Consider the following 19,276-nt stretch of genomic DNA (forward strand, 5'->3'; position numbering starts at 1 on the left):
CATTTTCAATGTATTTGGATTTCGCGTACAGTGATTTCCTTTTCATTTGTATGTAATATCCAACACTGTTCTACGTTGTAACCATACAGTTCTTTATTTATCCATTTCATTCATTCATTCAGTTGCACCGTTCATTTTATCGCGTTTGTGAAAAATATTATTTGTTCCTTTTTATCCATTTTTCATCGTCAAAATAATTATAGAAAATTTATAAATTCATTTGTCCAAAAAAATGACAAGTTATTTTGCCAAATAGAAAAGAACATTTCATTTAATCAGAAGTGGAAACGTGTTCAGAAACAAAAAGCAATAATATTTAAATAGGTGTTTAACACATTTCGATTTGGCCGTGATTCATCACCACGTTTGAAGATATTCCTTATTTTTGTTGCTTTTTATTTATGTTCCATGACATCATCGAACAATTTCGAAACATTCTAAAAGACATTTTCGACGCATTTAAAGAGAAACCATTGAATTGTCGTGCAAAGATTTCCCACTAGGAAAATTACTTTGTAAGTACTTTAAAAGTTTTATTTCAAAAAAAAAAAAATTGTACGAAACATTTTCACTTCGATTACATCATTTGATGGAGTGTTTACTAATTGACATAATTGAAATCATAACAACTGAATGCATATTGTTTTTTTTGCAATGATTCTATGCGATATTCTAGTTTTAGTATTTGCGAATCGCAGCTTCATTATTACACTGACGCAGTTTCACTTGTGTTTTTGTTTAGTTTGATTCTATCATTCACATTCTTCCGCCTGTGACAGAGTTGTCTATCAATTTATGCGGCATTTTCCCTTCTCTCTTCTCTGTCTATCTTCATCTCTGCCATTCTCGTTGCCAGCAATACTGTGAATTAAATTATAGTTGTGCGTTGGTTGTATTTGCGTCGTTTCATATCTCAGTTGCATGCTCAAATGAACTTTGTTGTTCATTCACAATTCGATGACATTTTTTGTTGTTGTTTTTATTTTTATCACAACATTTCATGGCACGAATGAGTTCGAAAACCTATCAACGTCATAATGTTTTCATAATATATATTATAAATGTTGAACGCGTGTACAGAAGAAAGAAAATCAAAAAAAAAAACTTGACACCTAAATGATTGTTTCCATATGTCATGCATGTGTTTTGACTGTCGTGTTTAATTGCAATTTTTTTAATGTTCATTTTTAGAAAGCAATTGGTTGTGTGCCATTGAAAATTGCAAAATGAATACGCCAACAATATATGAAAGTAGCGCTAGCAGTCCGACTACACCAACTCCAGATGGCCCGAACCGAAAGTATTATCGTAAAGCAGAACATAGGTAAGTTGTTTGGCTAAGTAAAATCTTGTTCACGTCAATTATCAACGTCGACAACTTTAATCGCAATTACGTTGATCAATGGTTAAAATACAACCGAATATAATTTCATGATGTTTTCATGTGAATTCGAATTAAATAAATTTCACATTTCATTTGATGGTATAAATGCCAATTGATATTATTTATTAACCACACGTGATGTTATGTGTACAGTTTTAAATTGAAGAAACTAACCCCAATGTATCTGATTCAGGAAATATAGCGTAATTTTCAAGTATGCTACTCAAATCGTACACCTCGTTTCTATTTAAAACGAAATTGTTTGCTAAAGCATTTTTGTGGAATGTGTTATTTTTTATGGCAGCATCTGAACGTTTACATATTGAATATTCTTTCGAAATAGTTTTCTCAAAACACGTTCATCGTTCAAAATAACTGAGTTGATAACCTTTGCTAACCGATGATGTGGAAAAATTAGTTTTTAATTTCATTACTTATTGAATTTACCCACTAATTGTTTACGATTCATATGAGCATTGAGATTAATGATTACAGCAGATGAACATTGCCATCCCGAAGGCATATCGCTTGTAGAACTTATCTGATGATTTTGAAAATTGTAAACTTATCAAAATGAAATATTCCAACCGAAAAAAAAATGTGGAAAAACTCGAATATTTCACACAAAATAAACGAATGAATGTGAGCGGCCATACAAGAAACACAAGTCAACAGCCACAATGATTTCGCATTTTTATATAAGTTTTGTGCTGATACCATTGTGCATATGTTTTCTTTTCCAAAAAAGATAAATATTTGCATTCTCTTTGGTACATGGATTCGATTCGTGTTCAATACAGACTCTATCACGTATAGCAATATGAAATGAATGCGAACTGTGCACAAAGAGATTAACTCAGTGATACAAAAATAAGCTGTAACTGTAACGGTATTTCAATAGTATTGGAATTGATCAGCAAACAAAGACAGAGATACTTTTTATCTCGTATAAAATTACGTTGAATTTTTTTAAAATCAAATTTAAAAGAATTAAATCAATTCTTTGTCATTTGAAAATAAAATATCTTATCTCAAAATGTGTTTTTAGTTTGTTGTGAAATCTTCCGAAAACAACTTTTCTGATTCATTGTGATCACGATTAGGTGAAACAAACATGCACATATTGATGTATTCACATACATTACACAACTATACGGTAGCATTTAACCAAATACACTTACATATGTGTACACAAAAATAAATATATGTGTACAGTATACATACGTTGGCTTGGCTTGTCACACACTCAACACTTAATTGTGTGCCACATTGTTTATACGATATTTTCTCTGTTTTGATAATGTGTTTTCGTATTCGCACCCTGAAAAACACAACAAATTCCGTTGTCATCATCGTTTTTACAAGTCAGTCTTAATTACGCATTCGACTTAAACTAATCGAAATCGCATTTTGTCTCTCGTTCATTGTATATTAACAGCGCATAATTAATTTGAAAATCATACACAGCTATTTTATTTAGTGAAGAGTGTCGTATTTTATACGCTTTGAAGTTCCAATAACGCAAATCATTCAATTAACTAAAGTGTACAGTATACACAGTCAATATATCTCTCAAGTGAAACTTCAGACAATTGTAAATAAATATTAATCATCTTTAGGCAGTGATTTCATTTACACTCTACTCTTGGTGCATAAAAAGTGTTTGAAAAAAATGCCTGAAACATCACAGGATGCATTTGAATCGATGTTTCCGACGAAACAGCTCATTAGCATTGAAGAATTAAGGAAACGATCAAACTCAATGAACAAATCTAACAAACCGATGATAAATGTCGACAATACTTTGATTGCGGCCGAGTCTAACTTTTGGCCACCGACAAATGCTTCTGAATTGATCAGCGGACAACGAGGACCACGTGAATCTCGTGTTAGTGTTGGCGATTTTGATAGTTGTTACACTGCACCCGAACCGTATGGTTATAAACGTGAAATCAGTCATAGGTAAATGTTCTTTTCCATTCAAAAATGGCCCCAATGCGATGATCCGAACGTTGTACTTTTCGGATTATATTGATAAAATAAGTGATGGCCCCAAGCAATGAATTTAAATTTAAATTGACCCCTGTGAATGCCAAAAGTGGATGTTTAGCTGCTTATCATTCGATTCAAAATGAATCGAATGTGTAAGCGCATGAATATTCCTTATCAATAAGCAAATGAGATTTTCTACTTGGAGTTATAGACAAACACTATGTGGATCATGTTTGTCCGCATACGTAACAAAAGAGGAAGAAAACATGTACCGATAACTGGGTTGGTGATAGCATATCACAAACAACTAATGAATTAGTATGTCAACACAATTTCTATTCTCTATCTATCGAACTGGTGATATAGTGAAACATGTACGACCATTCTATTCGGGAATTTCACGTCACAACGTTCATTTTATAATGGAATAGCCTTATCTTTATATATTTTATCGCAGCTTTTTGCAGAGGCAATCACCAGCAGCAAAAAAAATAACATTGCTTAATCTATGAAATGGCGATGCAATTTACAATTGAAAATATCTCCCTAGTTATAAATAGCTTTGAAATGCCAAGTGCTGATATTTTGTTTGCTTCGTCATATGAATTGGTGGCGCATTTAAAGCCATTCACTTTCATTGGAATTCGATTAATCTCGAACATCATAATTGTCATGTTGAAAAATCGTGACACTCGACTGCAGCAAAATAACATCGTAAACAATCAATCGAATACTCATCGTGAAAAGAAAAAAGAAACAATAAAATTACGAGGAAAAATCTCCGAATAGTATTGCATGACAACTTTTCACAGATCAATAGTTTTGTGTTTCAAGCACGTTCCGGTGCTCTTCACAACAAGAGATACTCACTGATGCACGCAGAGGTTTAAACAATTGATGCTGATTTTCAGTTTATTAAACATTTGATATGCACTCAATTCTGTTTCATTACCTGAAATATTATACATATATCGAAAGCATTGATGAACAAGAACTCAATCAAAATTCAAAATAAGTGCAATTACTGGAATTATAAATTATATCAGTTAATGAACCGCAAATGTTAATTGTTCTGAGCATTTCATTTGTTCTCAAATGTAAAAAAAAATCATGCACAATAAGAAATCAGAAGTTTATATGCCTATAAAGCACTCTTGAAATGATTATTATAATGATTAATGCGAATTTTAACGGAACAAATTGTAATCTTCCAATGGATTTGTTCAGAGCATTATCACTACTTTTGATTAGTCAAATTGACCTTTTGAGTATTTATGTAATATAACTCTGTCCAATCAACTGCCACATTATTATCTCATTATCATTGGGTGACGCGCTTTGCAAATAATAGATGAATAAAACGAAACAAACAAGTGTGCAATGAGCAAAAACAACGAAAGAAAACAATACATTTTTTTCTCTATATTTCCAAAGTAGCCGCAAACTTATTAACTCAGCATGTGTTTGGTCCGATTTTTTTGTAGGAATGACCAACGTCATCAGCAGATTGTATTTAATAACCAAGCAAATTCTATATAATCGCTCATGGATGACATCAGAGTCAACAATACAATTCCGCCTTGCTTGCTCTGTATTAACCGAATGTTTAGCTTAAATTGTTTGGTACGTTGATCAATATTTGTTCGTTTTCGAAAATTCGCAAATCACGTGTAATCCAGCAACTAATAGTGCGCTTGAAAATTCAAATGAAAACGATTCAAATAAACATTGGTTGATGTTTACATTCTCCTTTGTCCACTCGTATTAATTAATTTTCACGCAACAAGTATATTAATGGTCACCCAGAAGAAAAATATGCTTTATCATCATTTTTGTGCTTTTGAAAAAAAAAAAAATGCTTACATCAGGCGTTTGAATGCGTACTACAGCAATCATGCTTATTGATATGAAAAGTTGAACTTGAATTTTTTTTGATGTCGTCTGCAGATGCTATCTTTAGAAAAAAATCTTTATTTTTGTCAGACGTGAGAGTCAACGTGGCCCATATTTTTCTCTACGATTTTTTTTTAATTTTCCTTCAGTGATGTCAAGTTTATTTACAAATAATATAGCGTTAAAAACAATTATCGTAACTGACACATGCATATTATTGGAGCCATCAACATTGCAATTCATTTTAAATAGAAAAAAAATAAACTTCTCAAACTTTTTTCTATTATTTCGACATATCTTTCAAGTGTCTATTCTGTATTTGCCAACATTACAGAGAGCAAGGCTAATGGTGCCCATCGTCACATTTTTCTCTTTTTAGTTGTAATTAATATCACAAAAATACAATTTTTGGCAATGAAAATATAGTTTGCAGAAATTTATACGAATGGTTTTGATCAGATTTGATTCGTTTGAAATGCCGAGCAAATGTGATTTTGATGATCATTTATTTTAAATGTAGCATTAACGTGAGAAATTTTGCAATTTATTTATTGCAACATTATTTGAAATTGGATGTCATTCATTATGTCCTGTTGATTCTTTTCCGACATTTACTACTGCTAACGTCACATCAAAAAATTGAGAAGAAAAAAACTTGTATTGTCATAGTCAACAGCACACGAACACGAATCAGTTGGACTGACGTTGGATGAAATTGTTTTGCACCAAAAAAGGAATGGATGAGTTATTGGTGCACATATTTTAGATGTTGATTGGTTCATTTGCACACATCCATCGATATAAAGGAACTCTCTATGTTGAATATCAAAAAATCTCTGAAATTTCACCCGAATCGTCGAAGAGATTATTAAATTTTTGAGTGAAATGAGGTCAATTCAGTGACAAGAATCAGAAAGTGACGGCATCGCAATAGCCAATTTGAGAGAGTTCGTAGAATCGAATAATTAAAAATCTGAAAACAACATTTGGAAAAAGCATGTTGATGAAATTAAAACGCATTTCATGCTATGATTCAACAAAATTCCAACTTCAATAGACCGGTAATTTTGTTATAAGATTTTTTTTCATTCACATTGGTTTTAATTTACTCAAAACATTTGGACACTGAAGCTATATAAGAATTTAAAATTAAAGTTCACCTTACCCAATATTATATACATAAACCGTTTGATTGGATGGATATATCCGAATGGTAATAAACAACGGATGCTGCATTTAAATTGAATTTTTTTGAATGCAATCTCTATTTGAATTTCTTTTTCAATTAAAATACAAGTAATGAAATAGTTATTTATATAAAGCGTGTCATGCAATTTGCACAAGTACCATTGATATTATGAAGGCGCACTTTTACGGTCACTTAAGAGTGGCTCAGCATTTATTTCAAATTGCTTAAAAAAGGCCTTTGTAGAAAAAATCTAATGTTTGTTTTAAAGATTATGATGATTTTCAGACAGATTTAAATCTCATTTGTATTGAATTATATACGTCAGTATTTCGGAATAGATACGACATGCATATACATTTGTTACTTTAAAAAATAAATGATTGTTTGTTTATCGTGACAAAATTTGTGGTAAAAATATTCTGCTGTGCATAAATATTAACATACTGATAATAATAACTATATTGTATTATTTGCAAATTCGACAGCACAATGGACTCTTGGCTTCAGTCCACAAATCTCATATCATGTGACACACACAAATTTAACGCTGCAAGTAATGCAAATAATAATTATCGTGTATCGATTCATCTATTCGAAAGTCCCACACTGCAATGTATGTCACATAAGAGACTGTATAAAATGCAAAACTGTAACACAGCTAGCGCCACTACGTAGTACGTACGTCTATGGAGTTCTAGTTACTTGCAACCGACAAAAAGTCTTTTCACTAGTTGGCGCGGCAACTTAGTATAGATTACACTGGATTCCGTCGTGGCGGCAGTAGTCAGACAGTTTACTCATGATTTCGGTATGGAAAGTCTGTTTATTCATTGAGAATAATTACATAACATAATTCTATAGACAAATATTTATCTTTGAGCAAGTTGCTTTTGTTTTATACAATGAATTTTGTATTACGTTTAAACTTATTTGGAAAATCGTATCTACAAGCAAAATTCGACTATTCATTTATAATACCCTAAGGAGATAACAGATCTCAATATGTCAAATGGATATGCAGTTCGTACAAACATTGAGAGATGTTCGAAAATCATCGGAGCATTCATATTCGGAATTGATATACAATATTTTACTCAAAACTAATAGTAGTGAGTAAGCTTCTCTATCGAATCTAATCAATAAAGTGCAGCAATAATAATAATAAGGAAAAGAGATTGATGTGTTTGTGCACGTTCTTCTTGGCTGACAATTTTCCAGGTGCTATTCAGCGATAGCTCAATAAATTAAATTCTACCAAGAGACTTCACAGAGAATGTAGCATTCGAAATTATGTAATAAAACAAATTTTCTACAATATATATTGACTCTGCATTTAATAAAACGATTTGCAAAGATTTTATCGTTAAATTAATGTAGTTGTTTCAAAGATAATTTGCAAGTGAATTTGTGTTCACTTACAAAGAACATGCTTAGTAACGTGCTGAACAATGAATTTAAAATAAATATCCAAGCAAAATACACGCTATGCTTTGTTAATAGACCAACTTTGCTCTCTATCAATTTAATTGCGATTAATTTTCTAAATTTAATAAGCAATTCTATGTACTGCGCATATGGCGATGAATAAGATTGCAATCATAATTAGTCTTTTAAAAACCAAATGCATGTGTTGTTGAAACCTTCTAAATTGTATTGTACATGTACATTGTACATGTAGCTTTTGATGTTAAGCTAATTCTCTTATTAAGAGTTAAAACAGTTTAAAACATTTCAAACATTTTACTGTTGCGAATCTACAAAATTCACTTGATAATTGTTGATATTCAACTCTGATGACAGCATCAACACGTTTTCATACCAATCTTCACGTTTGACGAAATTTACTGAATAATTTTCTTATATTTTCTTTTATTAATTAGTACTTTATATACAAATTTCACGCGTAGCAGTATCCAAATTATTAGCACTACTATTCATTAGAGGTGTCAACGAACATTCGTTTTCGTTTTCGTGTTCGTTCTCGTTCGTCACGAAAACGAACGAACACAAAATTTCCCTTGCGAACACGTTCGTTCGTAGTGTTGGTCTTTACGAACGCAAATGAACGCGAACCAAATTTTTATCCGAACGAACATTTCTTCCTACGAACGTGTTCGCTGACACCTCTACAATAGTATTCATAAATATGTATACCTGGTTCTTTATTATTAGTATTTTATTACTACTAGATTACAGCTACGTAGGCTCCAACGTAATTCCTGTAGAACATTCAAAACTTAATTCCATTCCATCCGATTCCATGATAATACACTTTAATTCCACATAATACAATTTATACATTGAAACAAATTTACTACCGTGTCAAATGAAATGAAAAACATCGCAAAAATATTGTAATGTAGCAGTAGAGCTGTGAAGATTTATTTTAAACTTCATTTCAGCTGAGAGTCAATTTCATATTTGCAATGCACTGACGAAAGACTTTCGTTGAATGTTGTATTTTTACTGTAATAAAATGTTTACCGTGTATAATAATTGGAATTCATTCACCATGATCCTCGACACTTTATATATATATAATTCGTAAATAGCCATGGTTACCCAGTTTTTGACATTCAATTAAATCTTTTGCTATATAATAAGATTTTTATTAAATTTTCAAGAAGCAGTTTGAAGAAAAGTCAATAATTAAAAAGGGCACAGAGAGTTTCTATTCATTCTAATGGAATTTCGTATCATTTATTTCAACATTTAAATGTGTGTCAAGTAAATTGTGTGTAACCTTGGCTTTTGCTGACCATGTTCGATTTTTTGTGAAATTCATCTGAAAGTGCTTGAGTCGAATACAAATTATCCATTTTCAACAACCACTTATCGCCACATTCATGGTACACACACTTTAATATAATACTTTAATTCACAAAAATACGAAAGAAGTCGCTCAACCTCATACACAAACAATTTCGTATCCATGTATTCAATCGAGAAAAAAAAACTAAGGACAATGAGCATGATTTGAAAATCAAAAACGTCTTTTGTGAAACGAGAAATATACATATATCCAGCTATTGCCAATATTGGCCTTGAACGAGAACATGTTTACAACTGCAGTAAAAATATGTGAGAGAAAACTCCTTTTTTCCTTTTCATTGGTGATTTAAAAAAAAGGATTAAACATAAATGTGTATTTCACTGGAAGTCATAAATATGGATTCTTTATTAAACCCGCTATGTTTTGCGAACAATTTTTACAGTTAGAAAAAGTCCGCGTAATCGTATAGAATTTCATAGCTTTGCGTTGGTTTTGTTATTGTAACAAAGCTTCGTCGTTTTTGCTTTCATCAGCGAAATCTGAACGATTTATTGAATAATGCGAAAATTAACGACGAACATTGTGGTACAGTTCTGGTAAAAAATGCGGTAACAATAGCCGTTAGTTGAATACCAGCGTGAATATCTACATTTAGTTTTTGTTCAATCGTTTGTTGTATTTTTGTGTATAAATTATAATACGCTTGTGTGTCAGCATGCGGGTCTTCTCGCACAAAAACAGATTACTTGGAGGTTCTTTTTATTCGCTGCTTTGCGATTTTAGCATATTTTTTGTTTTGCAGTTTCTCACATACACTCACGGCGCTTGTAATTTCCAATGCGGTTATTCATTTGTGAACCAAAAATTGTGGTTGCTATAATATTGCAAAAGAAACTATCGTATAAAATAAGTGTTTTTGTGCAAACAAAAAAGGACTGAAATTGTTATTTGATTTTCCAGAAACATTTACACTTAATTATAATATTCTCTATTAATCGGTGTCAAAGTGTTTTTTCCTATGAACACTGTGTTATTCCTTTTAAAGCTTTAACGTGCTTAATTAAAACATTATAGTTTCTGGTGTCAAGATACCTTGAAGCAACGTCATATAAACATTTCCATAGTTTAAATTGTTAAGCTTATTTAAAAAAACGTCTCAGTGAATAAAGCGCAAAAGTTGAGGATCAGATTTTCTCGGTTGTTACGGTGTAAATACATTTATTTATTTCGTCAAAAACAATGTTGAATGATGATATGGTTTCGTTTTTTAAAAGGTAATGCTTCCATTTGAAAAATCTATACAGAAAGAAATGTTTTGTTTCATTCGAATGAAACTATAACAAAACCCAAACTTTTTATATGGAATGTGAGTTTTGAACTTTAGAACTGTAATCATAAATCAATTTTAGAAGTTGAAAAGATGCTTCTCCATTCTGTAACGTGTGTCAACTCACGTAACTTTGTATAAAATTTTCTAAACAAGTACTGAATAAAAAAGTGAAAAATCACCACAACATCGGACAAAATTGGTCAAACTAAAAGCAGTAAATGAAAAGGGGTTTGAATGAAGCAATATATAGCGTACAACCTTGAACTTGGTTGTGTCCATGGGCAATTTTTATCCAAACTTTGCGTGTAACTACAACTACTTGTGGTTGATTTTCTGTTTCTGGATTTTAATTAACAAAAATCAATAACATACATTCAATTAAAATGAACGAATGGTGGTGAGTTTACACATGAAACTTATTTATTGTGAGCTTGCCTTTGTAAAATTCATTTAAAAGATTCAGAATTGATTTCCGTAATTTATTTATTGAATCACTGCCAAAAGAAATGTTGTATTGTATTACTTTCGAAATATACGTACAATGATATTGAGAATATCTAACCGTTTACAGTTTTGAAAGATACGTGTGCCCTTGAATAAAGATTCACTCGATTTTATGTTATACCATATATGGCTTCTACTATTAAATTGATTGTTGCCGAAAGAAGTAAAAAGTCCAGCCGGTGATCAATGAATTATTAAGAAATAAAGAGGTTTTGCTTTGATTGAGTCACGAACATTTGCACAACAATGGCTTTATTTTGATGTTGCCATGAGACTCAGATGGAGAAATTTCTAGAAAGACTAAAAATATATAATGTTGTTGTCGATTTGAATTTATTTACATATTTTGCAACTAATTGAAATTCCGATAAATATTGCGGGTGCACATTTAAAATGAATTTAATATATTTGTTTACATAGACGTTGTATTCAACAGTCCACAGATAACAGGTTGCTATAACAAGTAGAAAAATCGAGAAAAAACCAATTGCATATCGAAATCTAAGAAAATAAATTGCATAAATAGAAATGGATTTTACTCCGACTTTGACCTTGGATTCAACGCACTAATATGCTTATGTTTATTTCAGTCTGGAGTGTTACTTTTAATTAAAGATTTGACCGAATACAAATATTGGTTAAAACAGTTTTGCAAACGGTTTAGCCTGCTATTTCAATATTAGAGGTAGATTTACATTGAAGTGCCGCCAGGCAATACAAAGCACTCTCAATTTGAGATAAGAATAAAAACTGTTGTTGAATTTACCATTGCACAAACAAACGCCTGAAAACGAAAGAATTTCCACCTATTTCAACCTACACTGATTTGTAAGGCAATGAAAAATCTATTCAATTGCATACAACAAAATAATAGAACTTCGTATTGTTACCGCTTGCACAACATGGCTGGTTTTCGAAAATCGTGTTCCACGCGATTAGGTGCCAAATACAAATCTTTGATACGCTCAATTGGTGTGAATTAACTGCGAGATATTATTGCCACATTTAATTCAATTTAGTTTCATTTATTTTTATATATTGACCAATTTACAGTGGAAGACATTTGCATAAATTTACAATATACATACATAGTGTATCATATATTGTTACATAGACAAACAATTTGTTGGTGCGTGTGTTGCACTAATTACATAATCGAGTCCAATTTTATCGATCATGTAGCATTTTAATGAAACTCGTTTTCTATTCGATGTTTTTTTTAAACAAGTCAATCAATGCAATTGAACCAAACTATACAACATTGGAAGTAGGAATGAAATTCGATAACTGGTGAAATTGTTAAACATTCAGTTTTACCATTGTTTAATGTTCGTGGCTCATTTTTAAACCAATACTTATAATTTGTAATAAGAATTTCGATGATTATGTTTTGAACTGTGAACTTTCTAAAATTTAATTCCATATTAATTCTGAAAACAAGCCAATTATTTGTATGGCTATTTTAAATTAAAAGATTAAACAGAACAATATTGAAATATTTGAAAAGAATTTAATTTAGTTATCATTGCAAATGGCCAATGGTTCTATACATGTATCGTATGACATACTTCGAAAACAATTTCTGCAAATAAAATTGGTAACACATAGAAAAACAATATTGTTGTTATCCACAATCGATGTATTTTAAGTTTAGAAGCAATAGAATTTAATTTTATTGAAAATCAATTAAAAATGAACCCATTGTGCGAGAAGCGTACAATCGATTCCGTGTGTTTCAAAAATAAATTATTGAATGGAAACACAATATGGACACTCGCCCAAATGTCGGACTATTTGTTTGAATTTTCAACTTCAATTTGATTTTTAACACTTTTGCTTTCATCTAAAAATATCATTCTAATGTGAAACGTAGTTTTATACATTAAGCTATGGAATAGTAAGATATATATATATGTTTGTTCAGTGATTTTAGAGAAAACCAGAAAAGATAGAGAGTTCGGGTTTTCGGCATTCGATAGGGCATGAAAAACCCTCCAGACGTATTTTTTATTTTCCCCATAAGTGCTCCCCATTTAATTTTTTCACTCATGGACCCTCTTTTTTGGATTCCACTTTGAAAAATATTTCGATTCCACTCACCATTTATTGAGTGGATAACGAATGGATTCGGGTGGATTGACGTTTATCCGTAACTTCATTGGTTGGATAAAAGATGGAATAAATGAGTTTTACTTCAGTGTTAATTTGATTACTTTGGATCTAGATGAAACTTGTTGAAAAAAAGTTTGATGGCGTTTTACGCTGGCCGTTTGGCCGAAATATGAAAAATTGTGAGAAAAATCGGCTTCCGAATCTCCAATGAGCGCTAATATCGTCGATTTTTCTTTATCGATTCCACCAATACGACATCTACTAAAAAACTCGTCGATTTCTGTTACTAGTGGTGTTTTAATACATCTCGTGTAAACGTACAAATGAACACACTGACTCCAATTCTGTGTATGCGTATGTATTACAAATTCTGCACTCAGTCTTCAATCGTAGCTGCTTGTGCAAAATTTACAATACATACGCATACACAGGATCGGAGTCTGTGTGTTCTTTTGTATTAGTTCGTCTATAATATAGCCATAGCCGTGTAGTTCGCTCGAGCTGTGTCAAAGCAACAGTAGTAACAAAAATCGGTATCTTTTTTAACAGATGTCGTATTCGTAGAATCGATAAAATTAATTTGTATGGAGAATATACGATACTAGTTCCCATCGCGAATCTCATTGCAAGCAACCTAGTTCTATGATTTTGATGAAACTTTGCCAGATGATAGCTCTTGAAGCCCTCTTTCCAACGGTATATAGCTTATTAGCCAATCAAACTTGTGAATGTGTTTCCCAGGTGGCCGTTTGAGGCCAAATTAGTGTAAATATTGGCAAAATCAATTTTCAAGGTGTAATTTATTTTAAAAAAATTGTGGCAAAAAATTCAAAATATGAATGTCGAGTAGTTTGTTTTTCTTAGTAGTACGGTTCCACGTTTCACATTAAGCTCTACGGCCAAAAACTGGCAGTGTATTTAATTGTGCTTCATTTCACACTTGTCAAAAGAAAGAAATTTCCAAAAATATATTATTATTTTCCTGTTTCCGTCGTAACATCAAAAATTCCAAATGTCGGATATTCATCGTCCAATTCTCGGCTCCCAAATCTCGACATATTTCATGAATTTTCACTGCGAAGCTTGAACAACTTTAAGTTTTGACAGCTCATGAACGCATTCTTTACATTGAGGTAAACAATACAAAATATCGAAGTTCAAATTATTAGATTGATATATTTTTGCTGCATAATTAATTTTATTTATTTTTTCATAATAAAATAGCAAAAATATTTAAAAATATTATGTTATTTCACTGATCTATGATATTTTTGGTTTGAATTTCACAATGATCCAAATATCGACTTTAACTGTCACATCTGTCAAATTCAAAGTATTTCACTTGAAACTTGGGTGCTTTATGTGTAGGCAATTGGACGATTTATTCCGGAATAATATTACAGTGAAAAATGAAAATAATTATTAAATATAATTTTTTTTCTTTATATTTTCAATATTTCTGTTCAATAACTAAATTAAACTATCTACAATTCGCAGACATATTTTTTTTCCAAATTAGCTGTTTTTTCATATAAAAAAATGCATTTTACCGGCTCAAAATGACATAGTTTAACTTTTGACGTGAAAAAGTGATAAAAATGCCGAATTTTTTTTGAACGTTATTTGTGAAAGCAATAATAGATTTTTGATTAAAATTTGGATTATTATAAAGAGATTTGATATTGATCTTTCATAATTTACTTTTAAAAATGCAATTAAAATGAATTTTCAATTTTTAATTTCAATTCACCTCTCGGTATTCCGACATTTGGTCGAGTGTCGACATTTGGCAATGTACTGTGTATAATACAACTATGTTGCCTATGAAGAGAGTCTTTCCATGTTTAGTTCCATCATCATCATAGAATTCACTCTGAACCAAAAAAACCTAGGAAATTGAAAGAATTCTCCTCAATTTTCTACTTTGATGAGCTAAAAATAAAAAATGGATTTTGTACATTTCAAACGAATGAGCTTCAAATTGATTTTACGTGAGTCGAAAAAGCATCTTACATTCCATCATCAGCAATCACGACTAACGCAACAATCGATTTTACACTATTGACCAAGTCACCGGCGGCACAATTGTTTCACAAGCACAGACAAAACAATACGACTGAGTGCCTGTTTTTGTTAACCGTTATCAATTCAGAGAAAAAAGTCATGATTCTATCTTGTCTTTATCTCTATCTCTCTAGTTCATATGTAATAATAACAAAGTAAAAAATGTTCAGGTCTGTTAGAAAATGTGCGTCACTTTCAGTTCGATTAAGCTGGGTAAAAAGATTGGAGTCTCTTGTGGGAAATATTTACCATGAAAATAAAGATGTTTGGTGCACCAAAATGATAGATTGAAAGCATTAAATCTCATATCTAATAGAACTTTTAAATATTATTTCTGAAAAAGGTTTAAATCACATGATGTAGGTAGTAATTGAATGTCTAGTCGAACGCACTTGATTATCAATATGATAAGAGTGGCATCATAACTGAAAGTAAGAGAAATAATGTTGAACTGTTTTATTCAAACGTACAAATTAAAGTAATCGTTATGAACCCTTGCCCGGGGTTTTTGTTTTTAAATTTCTGACATAAAGGATTTATTCATAGATAAGTTAACTATTATATTGACCATAACATATTCGAGTTGATTTTGGTATATCTATTACTATATAGCAATCCTCTCAAAAGTTTTCAGTTCAAAGGAACAATATTCCAAATCAATTTTGTAATGCCTTATAATGAAAATATGTTCCATCTCTCAATGCGAAATATGCAATGAGAGATTCTGTGGGACTTATATTTACTTTGAATAGCATTTGAACAAAGATCTAACTGCATACTTCTTTTCGTTTATTTCAGAATTTTCGTAAATCGGTCATTGCACATGGAAAACATTAAATTCTTCGGATTTGACATGGATTACACTTTGGCAGGTTGGTTTTTCTATTGTTATTATCTTTTTGATATCTTATAAATTTAATTTACACTGCCGCTCAAAGCCTTTGAAGGTTTAAGCATGGTTTTCATACAAATAAACATTTTTGGAGGGTTTGGAAAATATATTTTACATTTTCAGAATTATTTGATGTTTGGCACTGAATATTAATAAGTTCTGAAAATGAAAAATATGGTCTCCGAATCTTCAGACTTTTCAACAGCAATGTATAACAAACAAATTTTTTCAATTTCATTTCGAATAGAATACAAATCGCCGCAATTGGAAACGCTTGGGTTTGATTTAGTCAAGGCACGTCTTGTGGCAATGGGTTATCCCAAAGAAATCATGCAGTTTGAATATGATCCATCATTTCCGGTTTGTTGCTTTATGAAAATTAACATGGAAAACGTTTCGAATAGCTATAAAAAGAAAATCGTTTCTATTACAGGTTCGCGGTCTCTGGTTCGATACAGTTTACGGAAATCTTTTAAAAGTTGATGCTTACGGTAACATTTTGGTGTGTGTTCATGGATTTGAATTTTTGAAACAGTAAGTATATAATGTCACTTTAACTTCAACCCACTTAGCAATAAACAATTTAAATAACTAATTCTGTTTTACAGCTCACAAGTTTATGAATTATACCCAAATAAATTTCTGAAATTGGACGAATCTCGTGTTTATGTACTGAACACATTATTTAATCTACCAGAAACATATATGCTAGCTTGTTTAATAGACTTCTTCACCAATTCACCAGAATATACACGGTAAGTTTGGTGGTGGCTGCCAGTTTCCTCCTTTTTGAAAAGTAAATGGACGTTTTCGGTTTTATTCTATTCAGTGAAAAGACAGGCGTTCGTGCTGGTGATTTGTCCATGTCATTTAAGTCAATATTTCAAGATGTTCGGAGTGCCATGGACCACGTACATTTGCATGGAGATTTGCAAAACGCAACTGTCGCGGTAAATTATTATTTTGAACTCAATCAATTTCCATTCTACGCACATTATATATCTAAAGTCATTGTCAATTCAATTTTCACTGCAGAATTTAGATAAGTACGTGAAAAAGGACCCACGACTGCCAATGGTGCTATCGCGTATCCGCGAATCGGGTGCAAAGTGCTTCTTACTTACGAACAGCGCATTTAATTTCACAAATAAGATTATGACATATTTGTTTGATTTTCCACACGGTGCAAAGTCAGAAAATGATCCACATCGTCCGTGGACAACATATTTCGATATTATCGTTGTTGATGCTAAGAAACCTTTGTTTTTCGGTAGGTTTTTATACATTAGAATTTCATATTGGTTATTAATAAAAAAATATTTAAACTTTATTTAGGTGAAGGAACAATTCTGCGACAGGTCGATACTACAACGGGAGCTTTGAAAGTTGGAACGCACATGGGTATAAGCTCTAATCACTTGAAATTATTATTACATTACTTATGAATTGCTAGAATTCTTATTTTGCCATTACTTCCGTTATATGCATTTCAAATAATCACACTGAAAGTAATAAAAAAAACTGTGATGATTTCAATTTCATTTTTTCTTCTGATTAGGTGGCTTCAAGCCGGGCCAAGTGTATTCTGGTGGTTCGTGTGACGTCTTCACATCATTGTTGGGTGCCAAGGGAAAGGATGTATTATATGTGGGCGATCACATTTTCGGCGATATTTTAAAGAGTAAAAAAATCAGAGGTAAAACCAACTTTAAAAAAACATCTATCTTCTCACAAATTTATCTCAATTTTTATGAATATTTTCGAAGGCTGGCGTACCTTCCTAATTGTCCCCGAATTGGTACAAGAATTACATGTGTGGACAGATAAATGTCAATTTTTCGCCGAGCTTCAGAATTTGGATGTCATTTTGGGTGATATGTACAAGTAAGTAGTCAGAGTTTAAAAATATTACTTATGTGATGTTACTAAGATTTTATCAATATTTCTTAAAAAGGAATTTGGATTCGAGTACGTATGAAAAACCGGACATCTCAAAAGTTCGTGCTTCAATCAGGGATGTTACCCACAAAATGGATTTGTCATACGGAATGATGGGTTCTTTGTTCCGGTCTGGTTCACGCCAAACATTCTTCTCCAGTCAGGTTAGTTGAACTAGTCGAATTTTTCCGAAATGGATATTGTGTGCTCATTCAAGAAAAAATGAAATTATTTAGGTTGTGCGATATGCTGATTTGTATGCTGCAACGTTCTTGAATCTTATTTACTACCCATTTTCGTACATGTTCCGTGCTCCTGCTATGCTTTTACCACATGAATCCACTGTAGCACATGAGCAACGTTTTATAATGGATGAACCAATGATTTCCCGTAGTCGGCTTCGTCAAGAACCAACGGTGGATGAAACTGCACAACTATCAAACGATGAAATCTTACAAATAACACAAGAGGAACTGAACAAACTACAGGTAATTAATTCACTTTTTTCTCTCGAATGAATGAATGAATCTAACTAGTTCAAATTTTGATTTTCAGTCAAATGACAAGGGATCTGTTCCACACACCAGACCAGTCACCCCACAAAAAGTAACCCACAACCATGATGAAGACTATTCCGATGAAGAAAGTGACCCAAATGCTAAAAGTGATGAAGATCGATTCAATCATTCGAGCTCCGACGAAAAATGAAACACTAACATGCACGAATATTTAAACAAAGTTCTAGAGGACAATAGTTTTTGTAGACGATGTTTATTCAATATGTAATCGTAAAACCAAAGACAGTACAATTCCGTAAAGCACTTGATTATATTCACACGCAACATGCTTTTAGACTGTTTTCAACATTGGTCTGAGACACATATGTTTATCTCGTTTGCTTGGCAAAAAAAGTATATATTTAATTGAAGAAAAAAAAACCTGTAAAATCGATTTATATTGTAGAACTCGTTGAACTATTTTGTGTAAGATTAATCAAAAACAAACAAGCATTAAGAACGGTACAAATTCAACGAAACAGAAATTCAATTTAATTGTAATTAAAGTAATTGCAGTAGTTGTTGCTGTTTGATTCTCTTCTGTTATGTTTTTTTTTACTTTTTATAACTGAAGTGTGCGTGGAGTTTTCGTAGAAATATAAAATGGATGAAACCTGGTATTTTATTTGTTTCTTTTTTTCTGTTATA

General features: G+C 31.6%; 1 protein-coding gene across 2 annotated transcripts; it reads left to right on the forward strand.

Annotated features, from left to right (window-relative positions):
- Positions 1–175: 175 nt before the first annotated feature.
- On the forward strand, positions 176–19,248 carry LOC116340434 (cytosolic purine 5'-nucleotidase). Of its 2 annotated transcripts, XM_031766916.1 has the most exons (14): positions 176–515; positions 1,192–1,324; positions 16,040–16,113; positions 16,381–16,493; positions 16,567–16,667; positions 16,742–16,888; positions 16,963–17,083; positions 17,169–17,403; positions 17,469–17,534; positions 17,692–17,829; positions 17,900–18,017; positions 18,088–18,235; positions 18,308–18,559; positions 18,627–19,248. In XM_031766916.1, exons 2-14 carry the CDS (start codon positions 1,227–1,229, stop codon positions 18,777–18,779), a joined length of 1,764 nt encoding a protein of 587 aa, XP_031622776.1. In that variant the 5' UTR covers positions 176–515; positions 1,192–1,226; the 3' UTR covers positions 18,780–19,248. The 2 variants fall into 2 exon arrangements, with proteins under 2 accessions (XP_031622776.1, XP_031622774.1); XM_031766914.1 differs by lacking the exons at positions 176–515; positions 1,192–1,324 and adding an exon at positions 2,761–3,346.
- The last annotated feature ends 28 nt before the right edge of the window (positions 19,249–19,276 follow it).

Source organism: Contarinia nasturtii, unplaced genomic scaffold (assembly GCF_009176525.2).
Source record: "Contarinia nasturtii isolate CC-2019 unplaced genomic scaffold, AAFC_CNas_1.1 Cnas_scaffold_688, whole genome shotgun sequence".
Taxonomy (NCBI): domain Eukaryota; kingdom Metazoa; phylum Arthropoda; class Insecta; order Diptera; family Cecidomyiidae; genus Contarinia; species Contarinia nasturtii.